General features: G+C 38.4%; 1 protein-coding gene and 1 pseudogene across 1 annotated transcript; both read right to left on the reverse strand.

The window, feature by feature from the left end:
- Positions 1-3,509: 3,509 nt before the first annotated feature.
- LOC124862405 lies at positions 3,510-11,700 on the reverse strand (annotated as a pseudogene).
- A 713-nt stretch (positions 11,701-12,413) lies between these two features.
- Positions 12,414-15,201, reverse strand: LOC124863338 (bryoporin-like; the record flags this gene model as incomplete). The annotated part of the gene is made up of 3 exons (XM_047357677.1): positions 12,414-13,102; positions 14,692-14,800; positions 15,168-15,201. Coding segments are annotated over 3 exons (573 nt in total), but the record flags the coding sequence as incomplete, so codon positions are not given.
- Between the last annotated feature and the right edge of the window lie 10,865 nt (positions 15,202-26,066).

A 26,066-nucleotide genomic window follows, 5' to 3' on the forward strand; every position in this document is an offset into this window, starting at 1 on the left:
AATGTGGACTTAAAATGCCGCCTAAAGAACAGAAAGCTGCCATCAAAGAGGACCCCAATGCTACTCCTACCCTAACACTTGACGCCATTAAAGGACTGTTTAAGGATCATCGCCAAAAGCTGTCCGCAGAGTTCAAGTTGTCCTCTGACGAGATTGATTCCAAACTGGAGCAATATAAGATCTCCTTAGACGATGATGGCCAACGCATTTCCTCACTTGAGCTTGCCTCCGAACACTTAAGCCAGCGAGTATTAGATCTGGAGTATACCTGCTCCACTCTTCAGGATGAGAACGCCAGACTAAAGGCTAAAGTAATTGACCTGGATAACCGCAGTTGCCGTCAAAACACGCATTCTCGGGTTGCCCGAAACTGCAGAGAGTGGCTGCCCTACTAAGTTTTTTTCACAGCAATTCCAGGAGATACACTCACCGGCCACTTTATTAGATACACCTTGCTAGTACCGGGTTGGACCCCCTTTTGCCTTCAGAACTGCCTTAATCCTTGGTGGCATAGATTCAACAAGGCACTGGAAACATTCCTCAGAGAGTTTTCTCCATATTGACATGATAGCATCACACAGATGCTGCAGATTTGTCGGCTGCACATCCATGATGCGAATCTCCCGTTCCACCACATCCCAAAGGTGCTCTATTGGATTGAGAACTGGTGAGTGTGGAGGCCATGTGAGTACAGTGAACTCATTGTCATGTTCAAGAAACCAGTCTGAGATGATTCATGCTTTATGACATGGCGCGTTATCCTGCTGGAAGTAACCATCAGAAGATGGGTACACTGTGGTCATAAAGGGATGGACATGGTCAACAACAATACTCAGGTAGGCTGTGGCGTTGACACGATGCTCAGTTGGTACTAAGGGGCCCAAAGTGTGCCAAGAAAATATCCCCTACACTATTACACCACCACCACCAGCCTGAACCGTTGATACAAGACAGGATGGATCCATGCTTTAATGTTGTTAATGCCACATTCTGACCCTACCATCCGAATGTCGCAGCAGAAATCGAGACTCATCAGACCAGGCAACGTTTTTCCAATCTTCTATTGTCCAAGTTTAGTGAGCCTGTGCAACCTGTAGCCTCAATTTCCTGTTCTTAGCTGACAGGAGTGGCACCCGGTGAGGTCTTCTGCTGCTGTAGCCCATCTGCCTCAAGGGTTTGACGTGTTGTGCGTTCAGAGATGCTCTTCTGTATGCCTTGGTTATAACAACTGGTTATTTGAGTTACTGTTGCCTTTCTATCAGCTCGAACCAGTCTGGCCATTCTCCTCTGACCTCTAGCATCAACAAAGCATTTGCGGCCACAGAACTGCTCCTCACTGGATATTTTCTCTTTTTCAGACCATTCTCTATTAACCCTAGAGATGGTAGTGTGTGAAAATCCCAGTAGATCAGCAGTTTCTGAAATACTCAGACCAGCCCGTCTGGCACCAACAACCATGCCACGTTCAAAGTCACTTAAATCACCTTTCTTCTCCATTCTGATACTCGGTTTGAACTGCAGCTGATCCTCTTGACCATGTCCACATGCCTAAATGCATTGAGTTGCTGCCATGTGACTAGCTGATTAGAAATTTGTGTTAAAGAGCAGTTGGAAAGGTGTACCTAGTTAAGTGGCCGGTGAGTGTATATGGGAAGTGAACTCTGGCGTTGCCAGGGCTTAGGACCTTTGCTAGGTTGACCACAGCCTTCTGGACAACCAACACCACTAAAGGTAATACCCTTCACTATAACTGTTTCAAATGAAGAAGTTAAGTGAACAAAAACTAAGCTGACTTGTTTCCTGGCTTTGAGACTTTTGCATACAATCAATATGGGTATCCCAGTTTGGTTTACATACAGATCAAGATTGTTGTTTTTTTGTTTGTTGCTGTTGCAATTCAGTCTTGAGTTAAATCACTATTCTGTGTCCTTATTACAATGTGCAAAAATTAAGTGTTTTATGCTGGCTTTCGAGGTGCCGGTATTGTTATTGGTATCACATTTTTGTTAAAAGCCGGAGCATTGCCTTTTTTTTTTTCTGTCTGCTCCATTATGACTTGGAAGATCAGTTCTTATGAGATGTTTGTTTTGCAAAGCTTGCTGCTGATTGGTTTAGCAGCTGTACTGAGTTGGAAAAGAGGGGAGAGGGAATTTGTTACTGCCACCATCACTCTAGTAACCTTTAAAAATCTGGAAAATAAAAGTGCTAGTCACTTAGCTCCATTGCTTCGTTCGCTGGGTTGTTGCTGGCTGTACTCACATATTTATCTTAAAATAAAGTATGACTAATCATCTTAATTTAACAAGCTGGAATGTAAAGGGTTTAAACCAGGAGAAAGGTCTTTTCTCATCTTAAACTTCATAGGACCAAGATAGCTTTCTTACAAGAAACCCACATTGCAATTCTGGATCCAGTTGGTTGTTATCATACTGGTCAGGCCAACGTTTTCATTCATACTTTGAGGCCAAGGGGGGACTCGATTCTTATTAATCACGAAGTCCCTTTTCTTGCAATTTGAAAGACAACCCTGTAACATTTACTAGTGCGATTGTAAGCATGTCTGTGAAACCCAATAAATATATCTTGAGTAAAACCACTTTCTTTTCTTTTTTAGTGATGAGTTTATAGATTTGCTGCCCAGTTTTTTATCATTGTCTTGTTGTATGACCCAATTTGGGCCAAGATTCACGTGTTGGGCAGATAACTTTACATTTGAGCCTAGAATATTTTGGCGGGCAGAGGAGTCGACGGTCAACTCAATGAGTGCAATGTGCTCTGGTTCTGTAGCTGCAAAACAAGGGCAATCATCACCAGCTCCATGTTTGACAGTTGGTGCATTATTGAGAAACATGTCAACTTTAGTTTAAGTTGTCTGGCTTTATTCAGGTGAAACATTGCAAACCTAAGATGTGTTGCCAGAAGAGGCTTTTAAGCACTTTAAAACAAGCTCTACTTATTGAGTCTATTTTTTCAAGTATACTTTCATAAACTAACATTTACTGTGCTAGCTGAGGCCAGCAGAGTGTAAGATGCAGCTCTTTGGTTCTTTACAGTTACTCTGACAATTGCACTGTATGACTTTGAGCATGAATTTGCTGGGAAATCCACTCTTACTAAGATTGGCAGCTATCTCAAATGTTTTACACTTTTAAATAACCTTTTCTTCTGTAGAATGAGGAACTTTAACTTAGTTGGAAATAGCATTTTAACTGTTCTCAGATTGATGGGCAGCAACAGCTGATTGCAGATAATTTCTGATGTCTTTCCTTCTTGGCATTGTGTTAACACTGGCCTGCATGCTCCAAACTACCATACAGTATTTCATGCTTTTGTAGAGGTAGTCACACTAATGATGATGTTGGTCAGATAGAACTCAGGGAAGCTCTGAATGTATTTGATGTATATATTGCCAAAGATTCCTTATGGTTAGTAAATTATTATTAAAATCAGCAATTACAGAATTCAATTCTTGATCAAGATAAAAATAATGACTAAAAAGCACAGATACATAGGAGGTTGGACAGTTTAATTTCACAGCTGAATACTGTATGTGTTAGTGGATAGACAGCATTATGCCAAGCAACAGAGTGCAGGTCTTAAATGTGCAAAAAAATATTTCATAAACAACCAGGAACTAAGGAGAAAGTGTTAAAGTAATAAACAAAACATTGACATCTCCTCATAATAAGCTATGACTGCTAAGTTGTCAAGAAAAGCATTGGCATCTAGGTCATAGCCAAAAACATAATGTTAGATTGAAAAAAGACAGACAAGAACAAATAACAGAACAGATAAAATAAACGATCCCTCTGAAATTTTTCCAATGATTACAGTCGTTTTGCCTGGTCTCTTTAAGTCTGGTCAAAATTAACAAAGCCAAAATATAACAAAATTTCAAACTTAAAAAATAACTGCACAAATTGTTCTGTCCAATAAACATTTTAAAGAAAAAGCACTGACTTTAGAGGTACAGAGGATCCAAATGAATCTTCTAAATGTAAAACATATTGAGATCAGAAAACAGTGACAATGTTTTTTTCTCAAGTTATCTGTACTATTACATGATACACATCTGTGTTTCTCTGCAGGCCGATCGATTTCAAAATAACAAGCTAACCTGGTGAGTTGATTTCTATATCCAGCCAGGAAAAGCATAACTTTTGGCCCTTGCGTTTTAGGTGAAGAAATCATGAAATAGATCCTGCATGTGTTCAGAAAAAAGTGTGCATATCACTGAAACCCCAGCTTGGCCTAAAAGATTTGGATTCTTTAGAGATGAAACTAACAATGGAAACATGAAACTTATAGGAATGCGGCGGACTCTCTGTTCCAGGCTGTCACCCATCAGGTCACACACAGGGTGAACTATCAAAGACAACCAGACCCTGCTGGATGTCAGGACATGTTTGGAGCTGGTGGCAGCTGAAGAAGACAGAATGACACAGTACTTCCAGAAACAGAAAACAGACTTTCATCAGAAAAGTCACTGACTTCTTTTTGTAAGACTCTTTACATATATATATATAGATATATATACACATATCTATATATATATCATTTTCATTACTTATTTTTTACCCAACATGTTTTACCTTTTTCTTTTCAAACATTACATTATGATTTTGAGATTTGAGATTTGAGAACTACATATCTTGTCAGACCAGGCCTCTAGATGGCACTGTTTGAGAGCATTTTGTGCAATGTAGAGCCAAACCTCGGTTGTAAAGGTTCTATTAATTTTAAGATGTAAAAAAAAACATTAAAAGACTGCTAAATGAATCTCTGCATGCATGATTGAAGCTCCAGAGTTTAACCTCAAACATCGTCATGGATACTTGTCACTTTTTGCCTCTGTGTACACACAGTCAAGATACATACAATACATACAATGTTTTACAGGTAATTGAGTAAACGATTTATAAGATTTTTCCTCGCATTTTTCCTTTTCTGGTCAGTTCATCTTGTTTTTTAGCATTTTGTGTTAAGTTGCAGCAGCACTGAGATTTGTATGATTGTAGACCTGCACTTTCCTAATTCCTTTTCCCATTTAGAGGTAAACTGCACCTGTTTAATTCACAAACGCCATGCTTCGTTTCTTTTTCTAAAGAGGATAAAATACTTACTTAAATCTTTCTATTTCATACGTAGAATATCTAATGCTACTCTGTTTTACAGTGATCTTCATTCCAACATTGAAATCGCATAATGTACAATATAATTTATTCGATATAATCATATCTGCATGTGCAGGTGTGGACAAGGTAAACTACAAAATAGAAAATATGAAAGCAGATGTAGGAGCAGTTGTCGGAGACACAAAGAAAATATTAAATTCTAAAATATGTGTCAATATCTTCAGTATGTCACTCAAAAAAAGCTTCGGGGATTGAGTCTAAACAGACCCAATTTCTGCCTCTATATTATGTTTGCTTTTTATGCAAATGAAACAGCAACAACCAAAACCTTTGATCTGCGTGTCTTTGTGCAGGCAACGGTTAATGCTGCAAAAACCTTGCAACAATAATGGGAAACCAGAAACAGAATGGCATGGAGACTTCAAACAGATTTGCAAAACAAAATAAAGACAAATATTGATTTTGCTTTAGACTTTAGAATAAAGATGCACTTTTTCTCCATTTTGATTATTAATAATTACACAATCACCACCTTAACAGTAGTCTTTCTACCCTATAACATATAAACAGAAAAAATACTTTAAATTCTTTATCTAAAGTTATGCTATAACTGTATTGTACTGTAAACCCATGCATTTACCAAAAACTCTATTTTTGTGCCAGTCCAAATCTGAGTCCCACCTTTAAGTATTCAAGACCTTGTAAACACACAAAGCACACCCTGGATGAAAGGCATGCTAAAAAAAAATATATATTTTCGCATTAAAACATTTCAATCTTTTTTTAAACACTCTTTTAACCCCAATCAGCAGACAGAGAAACACAATTAGCTTCAGCAAAAAGGTTTATTTTGTTCCTGAAAGAATAATGTCAAGGTAAATCCAGACAGGGGCTCTGTGTATTTCATTAAGCTATGTGGTCTTATCCTTCAGTGAGTCACCCTTTGATTTCCTTTTCTAAAGATGCCAGTTTAAAACTGAATGCTGTAGAAATACAGAGAGGCTTTTGCTATAAAGGGAGGATATTTCTGGCAGGATTTAAAAAACAAACAAACTCCGATCTTAAGCAGAAGGGTAATACCAAGGCATACAGACACATGTCAGCAACAACAGATCTGTTAAAAGCATTCAAGCTCACTGAACTGGAGCAAGTCTGCAGAAAAATACAAATTGTGAGGAAGTATTCTACAACTGAAATGGGTTCTAGTAAGCCTGCTGTCCCATGGATGTGAAAAGTTTGTCCCATATTTCCACCTTCATGATGGCGTTGCCCATGGGACACATTGTGGCTTTGATATCAAGGTAGTTACCCACATAATTGATCCGTGAGCCATTGGCCTCCCCTCTGACAAAGCCATGCTCAAGCTCTTTCTTCTCATAGTACATTTCTTTGGACAAATCCTTTTTGCAGTTATGACCCTTTTTATAGATGCCCAACGCAAACCAGTTCTTTTACAGGTTGTAGTCCCAGGGAACTGAAAACAGGATGGCCAGGGTCTCAATGTAGTCATTCTTAGACCTCTCGAAGAGATCGTAGGTCAGGACGCCAATGCTACCGGTTGCTTTTCCACTAGACTTGGTAAAAGCACACACATCTGTCTTTAGGGGGCGTACTGTCGGTTGAGGGGGATTGAATACCTCTCCATTGTCAAGGTAAGCTCTAAACAGGACAAAAATATAAATAGTTGAAACTGATATTTAAACACAATCTATAAAAAAAAAACCTTTCTGTCTCACTGACTAACATTCAATAACAATAAACCTTTCCTTATTTAGATAAGTTAGAATTAAAAAATTTGTAACTTTAACTTCTGAAGTTAAAGATACAAATGTGCTGGAGACAAAAGGTTTGACTTGACAGACATGAAATACAGGGTGGATGCGTAGACTGGAAGGCAGGCGTAGGCGAAGAGCCGATGGACCGATGACAAAGTCAATGGTGTAGGGTCCAATGAAACGAGGAGACAGTTTTTTTAGACATAGCCTTCAAGTGTATGTCTCAAGAGGACAACCAAATCTTTTGGCCAGGCTGGTACGTAGGAGCTGGCCGCCGTTAGCGGTCAGCGTACTTCTTGTTCTGGTCAGCTGTTTGAAGGAGAGCTCTGGTAGCATTTGCCCAGATCCGTTTACAACGGCATATGTGGTGCCGCACGGATGCTATGCCTATGTCCTTCTCGTCAGCTGAAAACAAAGGAGGTTGAAAACCGAGGGAAATCTCAAATGGTGAGAGGCCAGTAGCAGATGAGGTTTGTGAATTGATAGCATACTCAACCCTGGGGAGATAAACACTCCAGTTGAGAGGTTCGGTTGCGGTCATGCATCTGAGGATGGACTCCATCTGTTGGTTCATACGTTCAGTTTGTCCAGTAGATTTGGGATGGTAGCCAGACGTCAAGGAGGCTTTGGCTCCAAGAGCCAAACAAAACTGTTTCCAAACACGAGAGATAAATTGGGGACCATGATCTGACAAGATGTCCTAGGGAATGCCATGAAGGCGAAACACGTGTTGAACCAACAGCGGGACAGTCTGAAAAGCAGTAGGGAGTCTTTTTAGTGGCACAAGATGACAGGACTTAGAAAAACGGTCTACTATAGTGAGGATGACTGTATTCCCTTTGGATATAGGTGAACCTGTTACAAAGTCCAGAGCGATATGAGACCAAGGACGTTTAGGCGCACTGAGCGGCTGTAGTAACCCATAGGGAGGCTGATTGCTCAACCTTTGTCTGGCACAAACCGATCAAGCCTGAACATACTCAGTGACATCCTTGTGGCCACCAAAATCTTCTAGAGATGAGTGAGATGGTTCTACTGACCCCTGGGTGACCTGCGAATTTAGCTGTGCGGAACCAGCGGATGAGCCTGAACCTCACGGAAATGGGAACATACTTCTTGTTGGGGGGACCTGTACCTGGGTCCGGTTCGTTTCTTAGGGCATTATTTACAAGGTTCTCCACCTCCCAAACTAGGGCCCCAAAAGCCCAATGGGACGGCACAACGGTGTCTGCCTCCTTCTCAGTGGAGTCCGACGAGTAAAGTCGGGAAAGAGCGTCCGGCTTGCCGTTCTTGGAGCCAGGCCTGTAAGAAATAGAAAGATCAAAACGAGAGAAAAACATTGACCAACGTGATTGGCGTGGGTTCAGTCTCTTGGCTGATCGTAAGTAGGCCAGATTCCTATGATCGGTCCATACTAAAATAGGATGCTTAGCACCCTCCAGCCAATGTCTCCACTCTTCGAGAGCTAACTTTATAGCTAAGAGCTCTCTGTCCCCCACATTGTAGTTCTGTTCTGTGCTTGTGAGACGACGAGAGAAAAAGGCACATGGGTGGAGTTTTCCATCAGTGGTAAACTGCTGAGAAAGCACCGCTCCAACTCTTGTATCCAAGGCGTCGACCTCCAAAATGAACTGTCTGGAGGAATCAGGATGAACCAAAATGGGTGTTTGAGAAAACTTCTCTTTTAATGTCTGGAAGGCTTTGTTGGCTTCAGGTGTCCAGGAAAACACAATGTTTGTGGAGGTCAGGGCTGTGAGTGGGGCGGCTATTAGGCTAAGGTTTTTGATGAATCGACGATAGACGTTTGCAAATCCAAGGAACCGTTGTAGCTGCTTGCGGGAATCTGGGACAGGCCACTCCAGAACCGCCTTGATCTTCTCCGGGTCCGAGCGAACCTGTCCACCCTCCAGGATGTATCCTAAGAATGTGACAGATTTCTTGTGAAATTCACATTTTTCAGTTTTAACAAACAGTATGTTCTCCAAAATTCTTTGTAGCACCAGGAGGACGTGACGGGTGTGTTCTTCAATGTCCTTTGAATAAATCAAGATGTCATCAAGGTTAACAAAAACATTCAAAAAGTCCCTTAGTACGTCATTGATGAGTGGCTGGAATACTGCAGGTGCGCTACTTAGTCCAAAAGGCATGACTAGGTACTCAAAGTTACCTAACGGGGTCTTGAAGGCAGTCTTCCACTCGTCTTCCTGGCGGATCCTAACTAAATGATATGCATTACAGAGATCTAGCTTGGAGAATATAGTGGAACCGTGGACTGGTTCAAAGGCTGATGAAAGGAGTGGAAGAGGGTACTTGTTTTTAACAGTAATTTGGTTTAATCGCCTATAATCAATACAAGGGCGGAGTGAACCATCCTTCTTACCCACAAAGAAAAACCATGCTCCGAGTGGAGATGAAGAGGGACGAATTAGCCCGACTACTAATGACTCATTTATGTAATCTTCCATAACCTTTCTTTCAGGTCCAGAAATGTTGTAGAGTCTACTGGTTGGCAGGGGGGCACCAGGAAGCAAATCTATGGCACAATCATAGGGCCTATGTGGGGGCAATGATAGGGCTTTAGATTTACCAAAAACCAAACTGAGATCATGGTATTCTGGAGGAACGTTAGTGAGGTCAAAAATCTCATCTCCAGTAGGAGCTAACTTGGAAGGTTGTGAAGCAATGGCTGACTGCAAACAGGAAGGAAGACAGTTGGTGGAACAAGATTCAACTCGGCTTTCAGTCCAGTTCACGTGGGGGTTGTGCTTCTTGAGCCAGGGAAAACCTAAAACGATTGAGTTCAAAGCGATAGGAAACACAAAAAATGAGATCTCCTCCCTATGATTACCTGACAGGATTAAAGTCAAAGGTTTGGTTTTATGAGTGATTCGAGGTAATTTTTTGCCATCTAAAGAAGAAACAGCTTGAGGCGTGGGAAGTGGCTCAGTCTCAATCTGAGCTTCTTTAATTAACCTCGGATCAATGAGGTTCTGGTCGCTACCCGAGTCAATAAGAGCAGAGAGGTTTTGAAAAGGACGGTGTGAAATTAATGTGGCAGGTAAACTAAGTCTGGGAGTAAGGAAACGGTCCGTCAGTCTCCCCTCACTTACTGGCGGACCAGCCCTTTTGGCCCCGAAGGATGAACAGGGCAGTTAGCAAGATGGTGTTCCGGTGAGCCGCAGTAAAAACACTGATTAGCTTGGCGGCGTCTTAGTCTTTCCTCAGGGGAAAGCTGGGTACGCCCGATCTGCATGGGTTCAATACCTGAATTGTGTGAAGCAGGCATGGGGCGACCAGTTTCGGCAGTAGGGCTAGAGAGATGGGCCCTAACTGCACTCTGTTCTATTCTGGATCTTTTTCTCTCCCTCATTCGGTTATCTAGTCTATCGGCTAACTTGATCAACCCATTCAAAGTCTTAGGCTCGTCGACTAAAGCTAATTCATCCTTTAAAGTATTATTTAATGACTGGAAGAAAGAGGCTCAATGCAAGGCAAAATCAGGTTCAGGAAACCTGCAGGATACAAAGACAAAGTTACTTGGTGTACAAGGCTAGGTCAAAGGCAAAGGTAAAGTGGCTGAGTAGTACCACTAAGGACAACACTCTGGCAGTGAGTTGCTGGCAACTTCCTCCTTAAATAGTCCTCTGCAGAATAATCAGGGGAATAGCAAACACCTGTCACCTCTCCTACAGATTCCACGCCATCTAGGGGCTGAGCACAGTAAAAGCACCAACAGACACACAAAGCACAGATCCTGACAGATTTGAACTTGAATATACTAGAGATTAACACATTCCTTACCTGGGACTGATAAGACAGTAGGTATTGGTGAGGTTTGAGATTTCAAACAACACGCTTCTCTTGCAGGCTACATCAGCTGCCACAGCTTCAGCTGACTCCGCCATGCTGCAACAATTATGAGATCTCCCCGTAAAACAAAAATAATTCAGATGTCAGATACCTGAATCAGACAACATGAAAGGCATGGCTGTTGTTGTTTTTTGGTTAGTTTGAAAGCCTTTTCTATTTAGCAACATACAAAGTGAACCTCATTGTGGTTTATAAAATGAAAAGTCAAAGTGAAGTTTTGTTTTTTGGTGTTAACATGATTCACATGCGATTTCCAGGATCCTCACCTTTGTCAATTAAATCTAAATTATTTGGATTTTTCTGAGTTTACAAGATTTGCAGTTTCCAAATTTATTGCATTTTGGTTTTCTTTAAGGGAAATAAATCATTCATTAGCATAAAACTATTGTTTTCAATGTATCCAGAAGCTGTTTCGGATTTATGTTTGGTCTGAAATCTGTTTTCATTCTTTGATGAAATAGCCTTTTCTATGAAAAAGGTTGTCATCAACAAATTTAAACAGATTTTAGACTAAACATAAATCATGAGTACAACAGAAATAATAATGAACCAAGTATTTGACTCTGTGGCATTACACATGGCACATTTAGAAACTCAAAATCATGATTATTTACATGCCACCATCTGTCTTCTAAATAACTATGCAGCCAGTTGTGAGCAAGTCCTCTTAATCTAAAAAATGTGTGGAATCTTGTTAACTGCCCTTGTTACAATATAAAACATGCATGAGACCTTGCACTGCTGCCTTACTCTGTTTCAGCACAGACCACATTGTATTAATGTATTAAAGATACGGTTATGCAATAATGATATTTATCAAAACACTCAAAATACCTATCAAACAAACACTTTTCTTAAGAAGCTAAAAAATTTAACATATTTATCTCCAAAATCTAGTGATTTTTGTGACTTACCTACTGACAAAGTCCAAGTATTCCGAGAGTAAAGTAGGAGAAGTGGGAAAAGACACCTGACTGGGAGGTGCTGTTTTTTCCTCCTTTTTCTGGGATGCCCCCCTCCCTCTTGCAACATAACATAATACATGGAAAGAAGGTGTGTCTGTTCTAAATTTTTTAGAACAGACACACCTTCTTTCCACGTATATGTATTAGTAAGCTTGAGCACACAATAAATGAAAAAAAAAATGAATGAACATAAGTATGGTTTATCCCTGTTTGATCAAATAACCACACCCTTCCTTGGCTCCATCTCTAATATTTTACACTTGGATGTCTTTGTTATGAAATCTACACATTTATCTTGTCCTGGGTTTTTTATTTAATGAAATCTATGTGACAGAAGCAGTTTGAGAACCTTGTTTGTTTCTTTTACTGTGCGACACAAAAAAAAAAGCAAATGATACAAGTCTAGGCACACATCTTTGGATCCTCTTTACTCTAAATCTGTTGTTTTCCAAATTTTGCACAATCGAGCAAGATGAACAGTCTTCTAGCCAGTGAAGAACAGTGTTGTGATTGCGGCGATTAAAAAAACATCTATGCTGCCTTTCCATCTGTTGCCGCTCATTAGAATTGGATAGATCCAGATAAGAGATTAAATAATAATTACTGTTCATCAGTAATAATGCAGGCATACAGAGTGAAAACATACTCCACACAAAGCAACACAAGCATTGGGTCTGAATGTTTTACTACCATAATCAAAGAGAAGAAAGAGTACAACATACATGAGTCCAAGACATTAGCTAATGGGAAATCAATGAGCTGGCTGTCAGGTATTGATATCTCTCAGCGAACGCAAAATACAAATGACAGCAAAATCACTCTTCCTCTCCTGAAAGCTTTTTTTTTATTTCAAGATGACAACAGTGGTCAAGTGGTCAAGTACATTCTTTTCTCTCTAGGGACACAAAAACTCAATACGCCTGCACACTAGCGGCCCATTTTATCATACAGCTCCACTTTAATAATGGCTTTGCCTGTTGTAGACATTGTGGCTATTAAATCAACATATGCTGCTTTATATTCAAGCCCACACCCGTTTGCCTCGGAGTGGGCAAAATTGCTGAGATCATTCCCGTCATACATCTGGTCGTACAGATGTTTGTCACAGGCCCGGGAATGCTCGACCACACCCACAGCCAGCCGGTTCTTGTAAATGTTGTGGTCAAAAGGCACGGAGAACATGACGGCCATACGCTCGGAACAAACCCGGTTCTGCATGTGGAACAAATCGTAGGTTAGCAGGCCGACCGCACCGGTGGCGGTGTTGTCATCCTTTGTGAAGGAGCAAACTTCTGTCTTTTGGGTTCGAACTGTGAGCTGGGGTGGGTGGTAAGAAAAGCCTCTTGCCATATATACCCTATAAATAAGAACAAATAACAAATTAGTATTTAGGACATTTCTCCAACGAAGCTTTAAAAAAAGAAAACACTTAGCAAAGTTTCCTAAAGCTTGGTGATGCTCTGTCAGAGAATTGGTGCTGTCCGAAGCAAAACAGCGTACACTGATGGATGGAATATGACTGGAAGTGTACTACTATGGACTTCTAAGCAAAAGTGACTCCACCTGCATGTAATGCGCAACAAGGGAGTATACATCAGTGCATGATAGATCGGTGGATGTTCTCAGCAATGTAATGTCACATGTGAAAATCACCCATCCAAACTATGGCCTGTCATGACAAACCTAGACAAATGCAGCAACATGACACACATGGCAAAAGACTTAATATGCATTCTGGTCCTGTTTTTTTAATTTATGTGATTCACTTGTTTCACATTACCAGTGTTTTACAAAAGTATTGACAGCTTTTTATATTTCATGATTGCAAATTTAGACCAACACAAAGTAGCACAAAATTACAAGGCAAAAGGAAAAGGATACATGGTATTTACAGTTTTTACAAATAAAAATCTAAAAGTGCTGTGTGCAGGTTTATTATATGACAACAGGATGTCCCATTAACTGTTGGCCACTTGCCATGTATGGGACACAGTATTCTTATGCAGAATCGTGCTCTGGTCTAATGAGAGCAAAACTGAACTTTCTGGTCTGAATCTGCAAACCTTACCATGTTACATGGTAGTGGAAGCATCATGCTGTGGGGGTATTTTTTTTTTCTACAGGGACAGGGAATCTAATAAATGTTAATAAGTGTTTATATTGTAATACGTGCAGTTAATAGGAGGATGGATGGAGCTAAAAATACTGTTAGAGGTTGCAAAACAATTGAGACTTGTATGAATAATATGAATATATTCATAATACAAGCTGTGCATAAAGGAAAGATGATCCATCATTTATCTATAAACAAGATAGTATATAAACACTTAGAATCAAAGCATATTCATGCATTAGAAGACTCCAATCAAATCCAGAATTAAATACTATTGAGATCTGTGGTGTTGTTCTATACGACCCAATATGACTGAGCTTGAGCATCTTTGGAAAGAAGGTTTTGGATGTGCAAAGCTGGTAGAAACACACCCCTGAAGACCTGTAGCTGTAATTGCAGTGATAAGTGCAATAAGTATTGACCCTTTACAGATATTTTGTTGAAAATATCTTTGCGAACCATGGGTTGTTTTTCTGCCACATTACAATTACGCACTATTTCGTGTTTGTCTGTGAAATAAAGTGTCAATATAATACATTAAAGTTTGTGGTAGTAATATGACAAAATGTAAAAAAGTTTAAATAGTTTTTGCAAGGTTCTGTTTTTTTGTTTTTTTCTGTCTATCTGACAGCAAATGTAAACATGCATCTTGAAGCAAATGGGAAATTAAAATTAAAATTAAATTACATGGCGTTTTCAAATGCTCATCACATTGCCATAAATCCACCGTCAAACATCACTGTGCTACAAGGTAAATAGAAATGCTCTGTGTCTCACCCATTGGGATTTGATCTCAAATATATGTAAGCTTGCTAATGCAGCTGCATACTTACTTGGGATTAATGAGACAGTAGCTACCACTGACATTGGTTATCTCTATGGTGCAGTTTCTGTTGGTGCTAAGTGTGGCAAACACAGCCTCTGCGGTTTCCAGTATCTTGACTGCAAGAGAATTATAAGTGAAAGCTCAGGGAGGTAGATCTTCCAACAGATGCAAGGATTGTCATTTACCAAACTCTGTGAAGCAAAACAAGTTTGTGCTTTCTCTTCATTTACACAAAGAACATAACCAGTATTCATGTCGATGGCCAGATGAGAAGAAACAAAGGTTTAAAAGTGAGCTACATCTTTGTTTTTATATTGTCAGCTATAGCAGCTCGCTGGAGAGAACTACTGTAAGGAAAAGTAGATGTGGTAACATCACAAAAACACTTGGAAGAGAAAACATAGTACTGATGAATCCTTTTCAATGCAATAAATCTATCATAACAAAGTGATATTTTCTTGTTAGGGTGATTATTATATTTACCTTTTAGAGTTTCACACCAGTGTTGTGCCAGACAGCAGCGTCAAGTTCTTTTCCTCAGGTCCTGGAGAGAGTGTCTCTTGTGTGATTACACCTCCACAGAACATGTTCAAACACAGGTGTGTCCACACCATTAGTTACTGGAAAATTCTAAAATCTAATCTAAAATAGACGTTTTGGCACATGGTATTGGATAATTGCTGCGAAGAAATCATCAAGGATTTTAATTAGGTGCAGATAAAAACATATGAATTAATTAATTACACAACACTGCTTGATTATCATCAACTCATACATAAGAGAATTTGATAACAAGAAAAAGATTTTTCTCAGATTAAACATTCATTTTTTGTTCTTTAAACTTTTAATTATCTATATCTCATGGTCTAATTGATTACCTTGTACATTTGTTAAATGAACCACTGCATTACTAGCATGTGAAATACTTCAAGTTCTATCTTGCTTCAAAATAAATTACATTTTTAAAGGCCTTGCTCAACTGGTTATTTTGCTGCAGGTGTAGGCAAGCAACAGATTCTAGTGGGAGCCTCCTAAAATCACTCACACATTTCAACACACCGTCTACATCTAAGTCTTAAATGCTTACTCTGCTCCCACAGGATTAGGGAGTCGAGGAAGAGGCGCTCCCTTTTTCCCCATCGCTTACAAAAACAAGACTTTATGTAACAAGGAACTGTACAGTATCTACAGTATCTCTGAATGCTTCCCGATTAAGAATGTTTTGCATTATGAGCCTTTCACCAGCACAGGTAATATCATGCCAGCTGTTCGGTTATGTTTATGAACACTTAAACTCCAAAGCTTGAAGTCACCAGATGGCACCAAACATGCATCTGCAAGAATACATTTGCACTATGCTGAGTTTTTCAGGTAAAGTCTGTGGATAAAATCTCTAGCGATCCTCTTAGAGAAATGTCAAATGTTACAAATAGCATATCCCTGATATTCATTCATATCTAACATAGGTATTAACAGTAGTGCCACTATGTGTCAGAGTATAATATTTTTACCCATTTCCCTGGATTTTACCTTTTATTGGAAGAGATTAATCCCAGTATAAAAAATGCAATCTCAGTGGTATTAGCTTAAATTGGAATCTGCCTCATTGAATCTCAAATGTGCAAAAGGACCTTTATACAGAGCAATGACTTCCTTAGTTTGACCTATCTTCTGCTGCCACCCTCAGGCCAAATCTTAAGTATTTCAGATAAATCATTTGCCAAATCCCTCTAATAATGGTCAGAATGATTCTATAAGCACATAATCACATGTGATGAGTATTATGTCCCTTCATCTGCACTTACAGGGGTTAACAGTGATCATCCTGTTTTGTGCATGACCGGCCTTTTAAGAGCTTATCTAAGGCCAGATTACATCCTTATTGAGCAGGTGTGCTAAATTTAATCACACTCAGGTTATCTTTTTGAGAATAGTTAGTAAGAGGTAATTAAGAGGGTGACACTCGCAATCAGCGTGATGCAGAGAGTTTCACAGTGTTATGACAAAGATAAATGTATGCTGATAACCATATTTAATCACAGTGGCTGCAGCACAAGTAAATCAACCTCGTGCCACTCGTGGCGCAGCTTTTAGTCCATTAGACACCTTTTCTGACAGCATTATGTTTTATGTGCGTCCATTGTTTTTAATTTCACTGAAACTGTTAATAATTAGATAGAATATTTTCAAAGAATGCAGCTAAATCCCTTTTTCATTTATCTCTAACCTGAAGTAAATGCATTAACTTTAAATCCATTACATCCATCAGTGTTTAATTACCCCTTTGTCTTTTCAGTCTTGGTTGAATTGTAATGTTGTGTGCTGCCATTGCTGATGACCTGGGTGTTCTGAAAATAGCGGACCCATTAAATAAAACCTTACAAAATAGATAAAATAAAACAGCCCTTTAATTTACATAGTTTTGTTTGCTTTGTGTGATGTTTATGCAGAAAAGTTATAATGATGAAATCAGGACAACACATTTCCTGGAGGGATTTAACTTTTAATTGTTCCATTCCAATTGTATGAGGTTGGAAGAACAGGATTCTGGAAGTCCACAGTCAACACAGCCAACTACCAGGACATTTTCGAGCACTTAATGCTTCCTTCTGCTGCTGCTGATTTATTTATTTTTTTCCAGCAAGACTTGGCACCTGCCAAAGGTACCAAATGTTGGTTCAGTGACCTTGGCATTACTACGTTTGATTAGCAACCAAACTATGGAGTATTGTTAAGAGGAAGATGAGAGACACCAGATGCAGATAACCTAAAGGTTGTTATCAAAGCTCAACATTTCCACAGGCTGATCACCTCCATGCTATGATGCATTGATGCAGTAAATCATTCAAAAGGAGGCCAAGCCAAGTATTAGGTGCACAGAAATTAATGTACTTTTCAGAAGCCTAACATTTCTGTTCAAAATATCATTTGTACTGATCTTATGTAATATTAAAATTTTCAAGGAATCTGGTGTTTTCATTATCTGTATGTAAGACACAATCACCAAAATGACAAGAAATAAAGGCTTGCAATATTTCACTATGTTTAATGAATCTATAATATGAATAAATAAGAGTTTCACTTTCTGAAATCAGTGACACAATATATAGAACACAATATTCTACTTTTTTAGATGTACCTGTAGATGCCTCATTTTCTAAAAATGAAATTACTGAAGAAAGATCAGATGTAAGTAATTGTAAAACATTGCAGGGATGTGCTAACTAGTCGCCTGAAGGTCAAGTGTGGAACAACGAGTCTGAAGAACATGAGAACTTCTGAACACCAAAATAAAGCTGAAGATCTGTTGTTTTGGCCATGATCTTTAAACTAAACCATCCATCCATCCATCCATCCATCCATCCATCCATCCATCCATCCATCCATCCATCCATCCATCCATCCATCCAGGGGAGAGGCAGGGGAACACATTGGACAGGTTGCCAGTCCATCGCAGGGCAACACAGAGACACACAGGACAAACAACCATGCACACACCTATTCCCATCTAAGGACAATTGAGAGAGACCTATTAACCTAATAATCATGTTTTTTGACTGTGAGAAAAAGCTGGAGTACCCGGAGAGAAGCCACACATGCACAGGGAGAACATGCAAACTCCATGCAGAAAGACCCAGGCTAGGGAGTCGAAACCAGGACCTTCTTGCTGCAAGGCAAGAATGCTATCAACTAAAGTAATTAATGAAAAATGTTAACACAAATAATTTTGGTAGCATTTAATGTTGTGTCTGGATATATTAAACTGGCTATCTAACCTGGTTTGAGTTGTTAATATTCAAATCAAATGAAATAGACAGAAGTTTGATAAACTAATTTTCTCAGAAATAGAAAATAATCTTCCTCTGCTAATATTAGTGATAAATATACTTTTTTACACATTTTTTGTTAAAAGAAGTAAAACATGTTGATTTGAAAATACCACAGACGTATCTTCTATTCCTGCCCTTTTTGCACAAATCTATAAAAAATCATTTGTAACATATATCAAAAAAGGATTTTCAATTCACTGAAAATATTAAAATTATTTTTAGTTCTCAATAAATTTGACTCTCAAAGGTAAATGTAATCAAATGTTTTATTTTTACATGCCATACTGTGAAAGTAGCCTTGAGAGAATTTCCATTGTCAGACATACAGATTTGCTTGGCATCTATTGCTTAATGTCTGGTTCCTTTATGACCTCTTCCCAGAATCACTCTTTCATTTCCAAATGTGATGTCAACCCTGTGGAGCTCTGGGATTGAGAACTGGCCACTTAGAGGTGTGAGAACAAAAATCATTGTAAATTGCTCTTCTGTGGTTGGCTTTTGACAGATGTGCCAGACTGGTTTTAAGTTGATATGAAATCATTGCCATAAACTGCATCATGTAGCCTAATGGCACTCGCTATTTTTTAAATCCTGGAGGTGCTGCTGATTTACCACATATTTTTTAAACTTTAACACAAATAATCTTGTCCTCATGTCGAAATAAAAAGAAAAACACCAAACACAACACAGTTTTGCTTCAGTTAAACACTAATCTCATTCATATCCCCCCCTTTCCTGCTCAGCAATGAAGCCACCTCTTTGCAGCACTAATGATGCATAACATCAGTGACATTTCTGTCTCCAGAGAGAGCAATTTGGTTCTGTCTTAATCTCTTTATCTCTGCAGATAAACTTGATGATAACTGGGAGTTTAATGCAGACCTTATTGCTGCATTTAAGAGCAATTATATCAAACAGTGTTCACCCAAACCTTCAATTTTACATAGTTCACTTATGAAATATTAAAACAAATGTTTCCTGACTCCTCTCATCTAACCAGATGTCTTTTCTTTATTTCAATTGTGACCCATGTTTCTTTCAAGGAAAGGATGTCATAATGCTCTGTTTCTAATATAACACAGATACAAAAGTCCAGTTCCTATTCATCAATTTAAACAGCAAACCGGTCCAGATGAAAAGGTCAAATGATAATAATACTCATAGTACTCAGGGATAAGAATTTGTAATGCTGTGTGATGCAGTTGATAGTAATAGTCTTGCCAAGATAACGAGCTCTTAATTGAAAAATTGTTTTTCCAATAAGTATCTTTGAAGATAAATGCATGGATGATAACATATTGGTACTTTGTTTCAAGGCTCTCTTTGCAGCACAAGTAGAACAGAGTATAGCACAATAATTTGACTTAAATATAACAACTATATAATGACACTGCACAAAGCTTGAAGGATTTTGTCCTTAAACCAGTTTGTAGTATGTTTAGGATCATCTGTCTATTTGGAAGACACATTTACACTCAAGCTTTAATGTCCTGGCTGATGTCCTAAGATGTTGCTTCTATATGACCACACAATGTTCTTTCTCGTGGGGCCGTTTATCTCGTGAAATGCACCGGTTTCTTTTGCAGGAAAGCACTCCCACAACATGATTCTGCCACCACTGCAGTACACTGTTAGGCTGGTGTGTGCAAGCCTCCCCCGTTATTCTCTGATCTTAATATTTATCTTGATTCATTATGGTCAAACACTTCAATTTTAGTTTTATCAGACCACAGGACATGTCTCCAAAATTCAGTTCTTTGTCTCTGTGTGGATGTCCTAACCGTAACTTTTTTTCCATTGCGTTTAGATCAATTCTTCCTCTCTGAGTGGTCTTTCAATTCATGTTAATACAGGACTTATTTTGTTTATGCTCACTTACCAGCTTCAGCCAATATCTTCACAAGCTTAGCTTTTGTTCTGGGATTGGTAAGCATTAATCTCTGGGACAGAGAACCTGTCTCCTTACCAGAAGCAGTGGTGGATATGGCATTGATGGAAAAGAAAAAGGATACGAATTGTAGATTAGATTAAAGAATAATACAGGAATATATAAACAATTACTATCATTATGTCCAGATTTACACAGACGCATCAAAAACAGATGAAAAAATAGGAGTAGCATTTGTAATACCAGAATTTAAAATAAAAGGAGGAAAAAGAATTACAGATGGATTATCGATATATTCAGGAGAATTATTAGCCATATTGTTAGCAGTGCAGTGGGTGGAGGATATAAAACCATTAAAAACAATAATTTGTTCAGACTCAAGTTCAGCATTATTAAGTTTAAAACATAATCATTCAGAGGGTAGACCAGACATTTTTTTGGAAATAAAACATACTTTATTTAGAATACAAAGGATGGGATTAATATTAGTGTTTTTATGGGTACCAGCACATGTAGGAGTGGGAGGAAATGAGATGGCGGACAGGATAGCAAAGAAGGAAACACAAAATAACATTAGCTTTATAATTAATATTAGTAGGTCAGAGGCAAGAAATATAATTAAACAGAGAATCAGGAAAGAGTGGCAAAAAAGGTGGGATGAAGAGAGGAAAGGAAGATGGTTTTACAGAACCAACAAGGTAGTAGGAGAAGTAAGAACTGGAAGAAGGAGCAGAAAAGAGGAAAGATTAATTACAAGATTAAGAATAGGACATACAGGACTTAATTCTACATTGTTCAAGATAAAGAAACATAATACAGGAAAATGTGATCATTGTGGAGAGGAGGAAACAATAGAACATGTAATATTGAAGTGTCAGAAATATGAACAAGAAAGTACAATTTTAAGGAAAGAATTTGTAGGTATTAAAGAAACTTTTATTTTGATAGATACTTTGCAAAGAAGTTTAAGTAGCAAACATATTCAAATTATAATTAGATTTTTCAAGAAATCTAAATTAATAAATATAATTTGATTGTTGTAATAGTAAATAAGATTTAAAACCATGAAGAACAACACTCCATACCAGTCGGTGGCGGTAATGCACATCATAACGTTATTTGCCAACTGCCAAAAATAATACAAGAAGAAGAAGAAGAAGAACCTGTCTCCTTCCTGAATACTATGAAGATTTCTGTTGTTTTTTATACCCAAAAGATCTTTTGATATGGGACATTTCAAACAGACCTCTCATAAGTTCCTACCAGCATAGTGGGCATTTTGTACCTGCACTGACAGACACTGTTAATAGACATGGACCTGTACATTTTGTCTCTGTCTGCCTGTGTTTGTATGGCTATATGTTAAAACTTTACAGTCTACAATTAACAACAAAAACACAGTTATTTTAGCAGCACCTTAATGTATGATTTTACAGGTTTTTTAGTTTTTTTAGTTTGCAAGCTGAGTGGCATGTCTGTTCATGTTCGACTCGCAGCCTGAGCACAGACTAATAGCAAACATTGTTATAGCTGTGTTGTGTTTTGTAAAAAAAACAACTATTCTACACAAAAGGTACTTAAAAACAAATACTTAATGTAGCAGGTGTTTTCTTCTCAAATTTCTCCCTATAAATCAATATCAAAATAAGTAAATGTTATATATAGAATTATTATTTAGCTCATAAACCATATGTTGTTTTTGTCTGTATCAGTTTCAATGAAGCTTTTATGTAAAAAAAAGAATTTGATAATTTTACACATTTTTGTTTTTCATTTTTTTGTGTAAATATTGAAATGAATGATTTGAAACTATGAAGTTGGGGTATTTTTAATCAAAGTGGTCATTCGGACGCATATCTAGTCAACACAAAATGGTAAGCTTTATGGGATGAAATGGCAGTCACCTGGGTATGAAATGGGTGTAGATAGGGGAAATAAGTATTTCATTTACTTTATGGTTGTGCATCTTAGTAGTTGTCCTGCTTACTTGCACTGCTTTACTTGCACAATGATCACCTGCACTGTTGTATTGCTCTTGCATCTTATACTGCTCTATATTTACTCTCACTCACTTAAAACTGTGCACTTATATTTATATTATATTGTAGATATGTTTGTACTGTTTAATTTGTATTGTATTGCACCGACTACGCCAAAACAAATTCCTTGTATGTCCAAAAACGTACTTGGCAATAAAGCTTTTCTGATTCTGATTCTGATTCTGAAACAATCATAAACAGCTTCTGAAGCCACATATTCACTATCTGGAACAGTCAATGGAGGGTCCCACTTGCACTTCCAGCTGTGTGAATAAAATGTATTTGACCATAAAATATTAGTTAGGTAGTCTTGCCTTCATGCAGAGATCATTTTCAAGTTTTCATTTGTATAATATTTAGCACGGAAGATGTATTATATCATTAACATAATATTTATACAGTGCAAAATAAAATCATTATGGTGAACTACTGCATACAATGTTTTTACAGAAATGAAATACAAAGCAGATACAGTGCATCATTATCCTCTCTTTAATTCAGTTTTTCACCTCTTTCATAATAAAAGGTCAAATTATTTGGTGATTAATGTGTTATAAATATAACAGAGCACTTTTTCCTATAAAAGCGATTTCCTGTAAACCACTTCAATCTAAAGCATAATCATAATAAAAATAGAATCCAAGAGAGCAGGTTCTGAATGTCGGATAAAATTAGTCAAACTAGTTCAGGGGTTTGTAATTTAAAACCTGCTCAGTTTCTCAAAAGCAGAAATATAAATATCCAAAAAATCAGTTTTAGTTACAAATCCAATCATGGAATCAAAATATCCCTATTTTATCTCATATTATTCACTGCTTAAACTCTTACAATTCAATCAGCCTTGAGAAGGGGATACTCTGATTAATCTCTTCAGTCATCAAAATGGTCTTGAAAGGTAAAGGTTCTCAAACGTAGGGTAATGGGTGAGAAGTAGAAGGGGATTATGCAAACTTTGCAGTGATTAATTTTGGTCTGAGACGTATCTGCATGGATGGTAGCCTGGAGACGAGCATATTGATTGATTGCTGCACAGGACGCGAGGTTCCGCACATTTACTTTTTGATGAATCGGCTGTCAGGGCCTCAAACAACCAAATATGGCTGTGTAAATGAATGTTTAAGGGATTATGGTATAAGTGTAAATAGTACGCATCTATTAAGGAGGATTACATTTGGTGCCACTTTGAGAAGAGGAGAGAACTAAGGTGACAAGCCAACAGAATATCCCATTGCAAAGAAGATGCAAGAAAAAAACCATCGTTTTAATCTGCATGTATAATGTTTTAGCATTCTAATAGGAAAGTCCTGGGCATTAATCTGTCTGTGTGTGCAAGTGTCTGTGGATGCATGAGGCTGTGTGCTTATGTAGGCCTGTGTGTGCGCTTTTAAGAGGCTGCAGATGAGGGCTTTAAGTTGACAGAGCATGCCAACGCATCCGCCCGCTCAAATTACCGTGCGACAAAACGCATCCAGGGTGCTGTACTGGAGGTGAGAGTGGGAATAAACGCCTGCTTCATAGATGATTTGTGCTCAGCGCGGATTAAATCCCCCTCCTTAGAAAAATCAATAGCCTTGTGTGGAATAGGAATACATTTGTGTCACCTTTTGGGGACAAGAAAGTGAAAACACACTGCAGAAGCAAGTTGAAACAATGCACATCAAAATGACTAAAACGCACCAACACTTAAACCAGTGAGGGCCTCAATCCAGGGAGCTGCCAGAAATTAAGGATTTTCTCTATTTGTTTATTTTTTCTGTACAGCATCCCCCAAAGCTCAGCCTGTTTTAAATATGTTCTTTTATTCCAAAATACAAATTTTGTAATCTTTCATTGAATTTGAAGCATTTGATCACTCACAATACAAATGTATTCACAACATTCATTTCTCATTGTTCATTTTAAGCACTTCCATCTAGCGCTGCCATTCAAAACCCTATGTTTGACCCTCAGCACCCTATTTTTCCTTGATTTGTAATTATTTGAAAACCAACACTTACTCGTTTAAATTCACATGTGGATATAAATACAAGCAGCTAATGGCTGCAACTTTAATGAGCACCACAAAAAAAAAATCTAATTCCAGTGCTAGAAGAAATTCTTAAGGGGAAAACACAAAATGTGTGTTGACTCTCAAGAATATGTAGAAAGAATGAAATGAAACAGATTCTTTGGTTCTCATCGCTTGCTTGTTTTGCTTCATATCTGTTGCTTAACTTTATGTAAAAAAAATTTTTCTGCCAGTTTCTGATTTCAGAAAAGCGTCTTGACTTTTGTCCTTTGTGGTCATGATACCTTTCAAAGATGTACTGGGAAAATACCTGCATCATGCAAACATGCTGTATTGCACAGTTTGCTACTAATTTCCATATCCCCAAACAGAGCATCCTTATCCTTGCATTGACTAAATGATAAACACCAAGGCCTCTGTTTGCCACTGATCCTCTGAACAGAAGACAGACAGAAGATCAATGAGCTTCTCATCCTCTATCCCATCTGCCATTTGCTTTTCTGCTTTTTCAGTTTCCCAATTTTCCCCTCATCCCTTCTCTTTCCCTGAACCGTTGTCTTGCCATTGCATTCTCTTGCCGCTGTCATTCAGTTTTTCTAAGGCTTGATCCTCTGCGTTTCAATCACACTCCACAACCTGTTCTGGCCCTGATGCCCAGCCCTTCCCAGCTCCATCCCGCTTTATGGAAAATATAATCCCATTGATCCAAAACCCGATGGGAAACGTTGATCTGTAAACAGAGAAATGCTCAATAAGAACTGTCTGGTCCTCCGGAAAGGAGATGGAGGATTGGTTAGGTGTTATGGTGGGTAGTTTAGGGTGGGTAGGTGGTGTGCTGAAGAAAATGAAGGTGGTGGGGGTCTTGCTATTGTGTGGCTTAGCATCTTTTTTCAGATTTATTGTGTTGTTTTTGCAGACCTCCTTCATTGCCCCCTCACCTGCTGCTCTGGGCCTAACCTTACTGCAGCATCGAACTATTTTCTACCCTAGCAATTAAAATTTCTGAGTGAACATATGAAAGGTGTGACATTTTCATTTTGACTGACAGTAAATTTAGAGTGTCAGGATAAAGAGATGCACCCAACCATGAATATGGATTTTTTCCCCCCTGCTTTTTCACAATTTCCACAGAACCTGCTCTTTTTGCATCATTGTAACGCTGAGAGGTCAAGCGATAATATATGCAAACCAAACTCATTCAAAATCATTTGCTGACAGTTTAAAATCGAGCAAATACATGTGTGTCCCTTCCTTTGTGTGCTCATGATGCTATTTTACTTTTATTACTTTTTTTTTTGTTTTGAACCTTTTATAACGTGAGTGAGTGTAACTGACCTTATCAAAACTTCTGATTCAAGAATGTCATAAAAAGAGAACCTGTGGTAAAGACAGATTTTTCTTTTAGAATTTCATTTGTGCTAGCTTATAAATGAAAGATGCAATATCAGAAGTATTTCTGGCTTCAGTGAAGAGACATCGGGGTGTTGTTTTAATTCTCCTCTGCATACAAGGACAGGATTTAACCCTTCTGTTAATGTGAATTTCGGGATAGCCCAGGAGATCCTAGGCACATCTGGGGTATAGTTGGTTCTAATGGATTTTTGTGGTCAGGCTATT

The sequence above is a fragment of the Girardinichthys multiradiatus genome, chromosome X, assembly GCF_021462225.1.
Source record: "Girardinichthys multiradiatus isolate DD_20200921_A chromosome X, DD_fGirMul_XY1, whole genome shotgun sequence".
NCBI classification, from domain to species: domain Eukaryota; kingdom Metazoa; phylum Chordata; class Actinopteri; order Cyprinodontiformes; family Goodeidae; genus Girardinichthys; species Girardinichthys multiradiatus.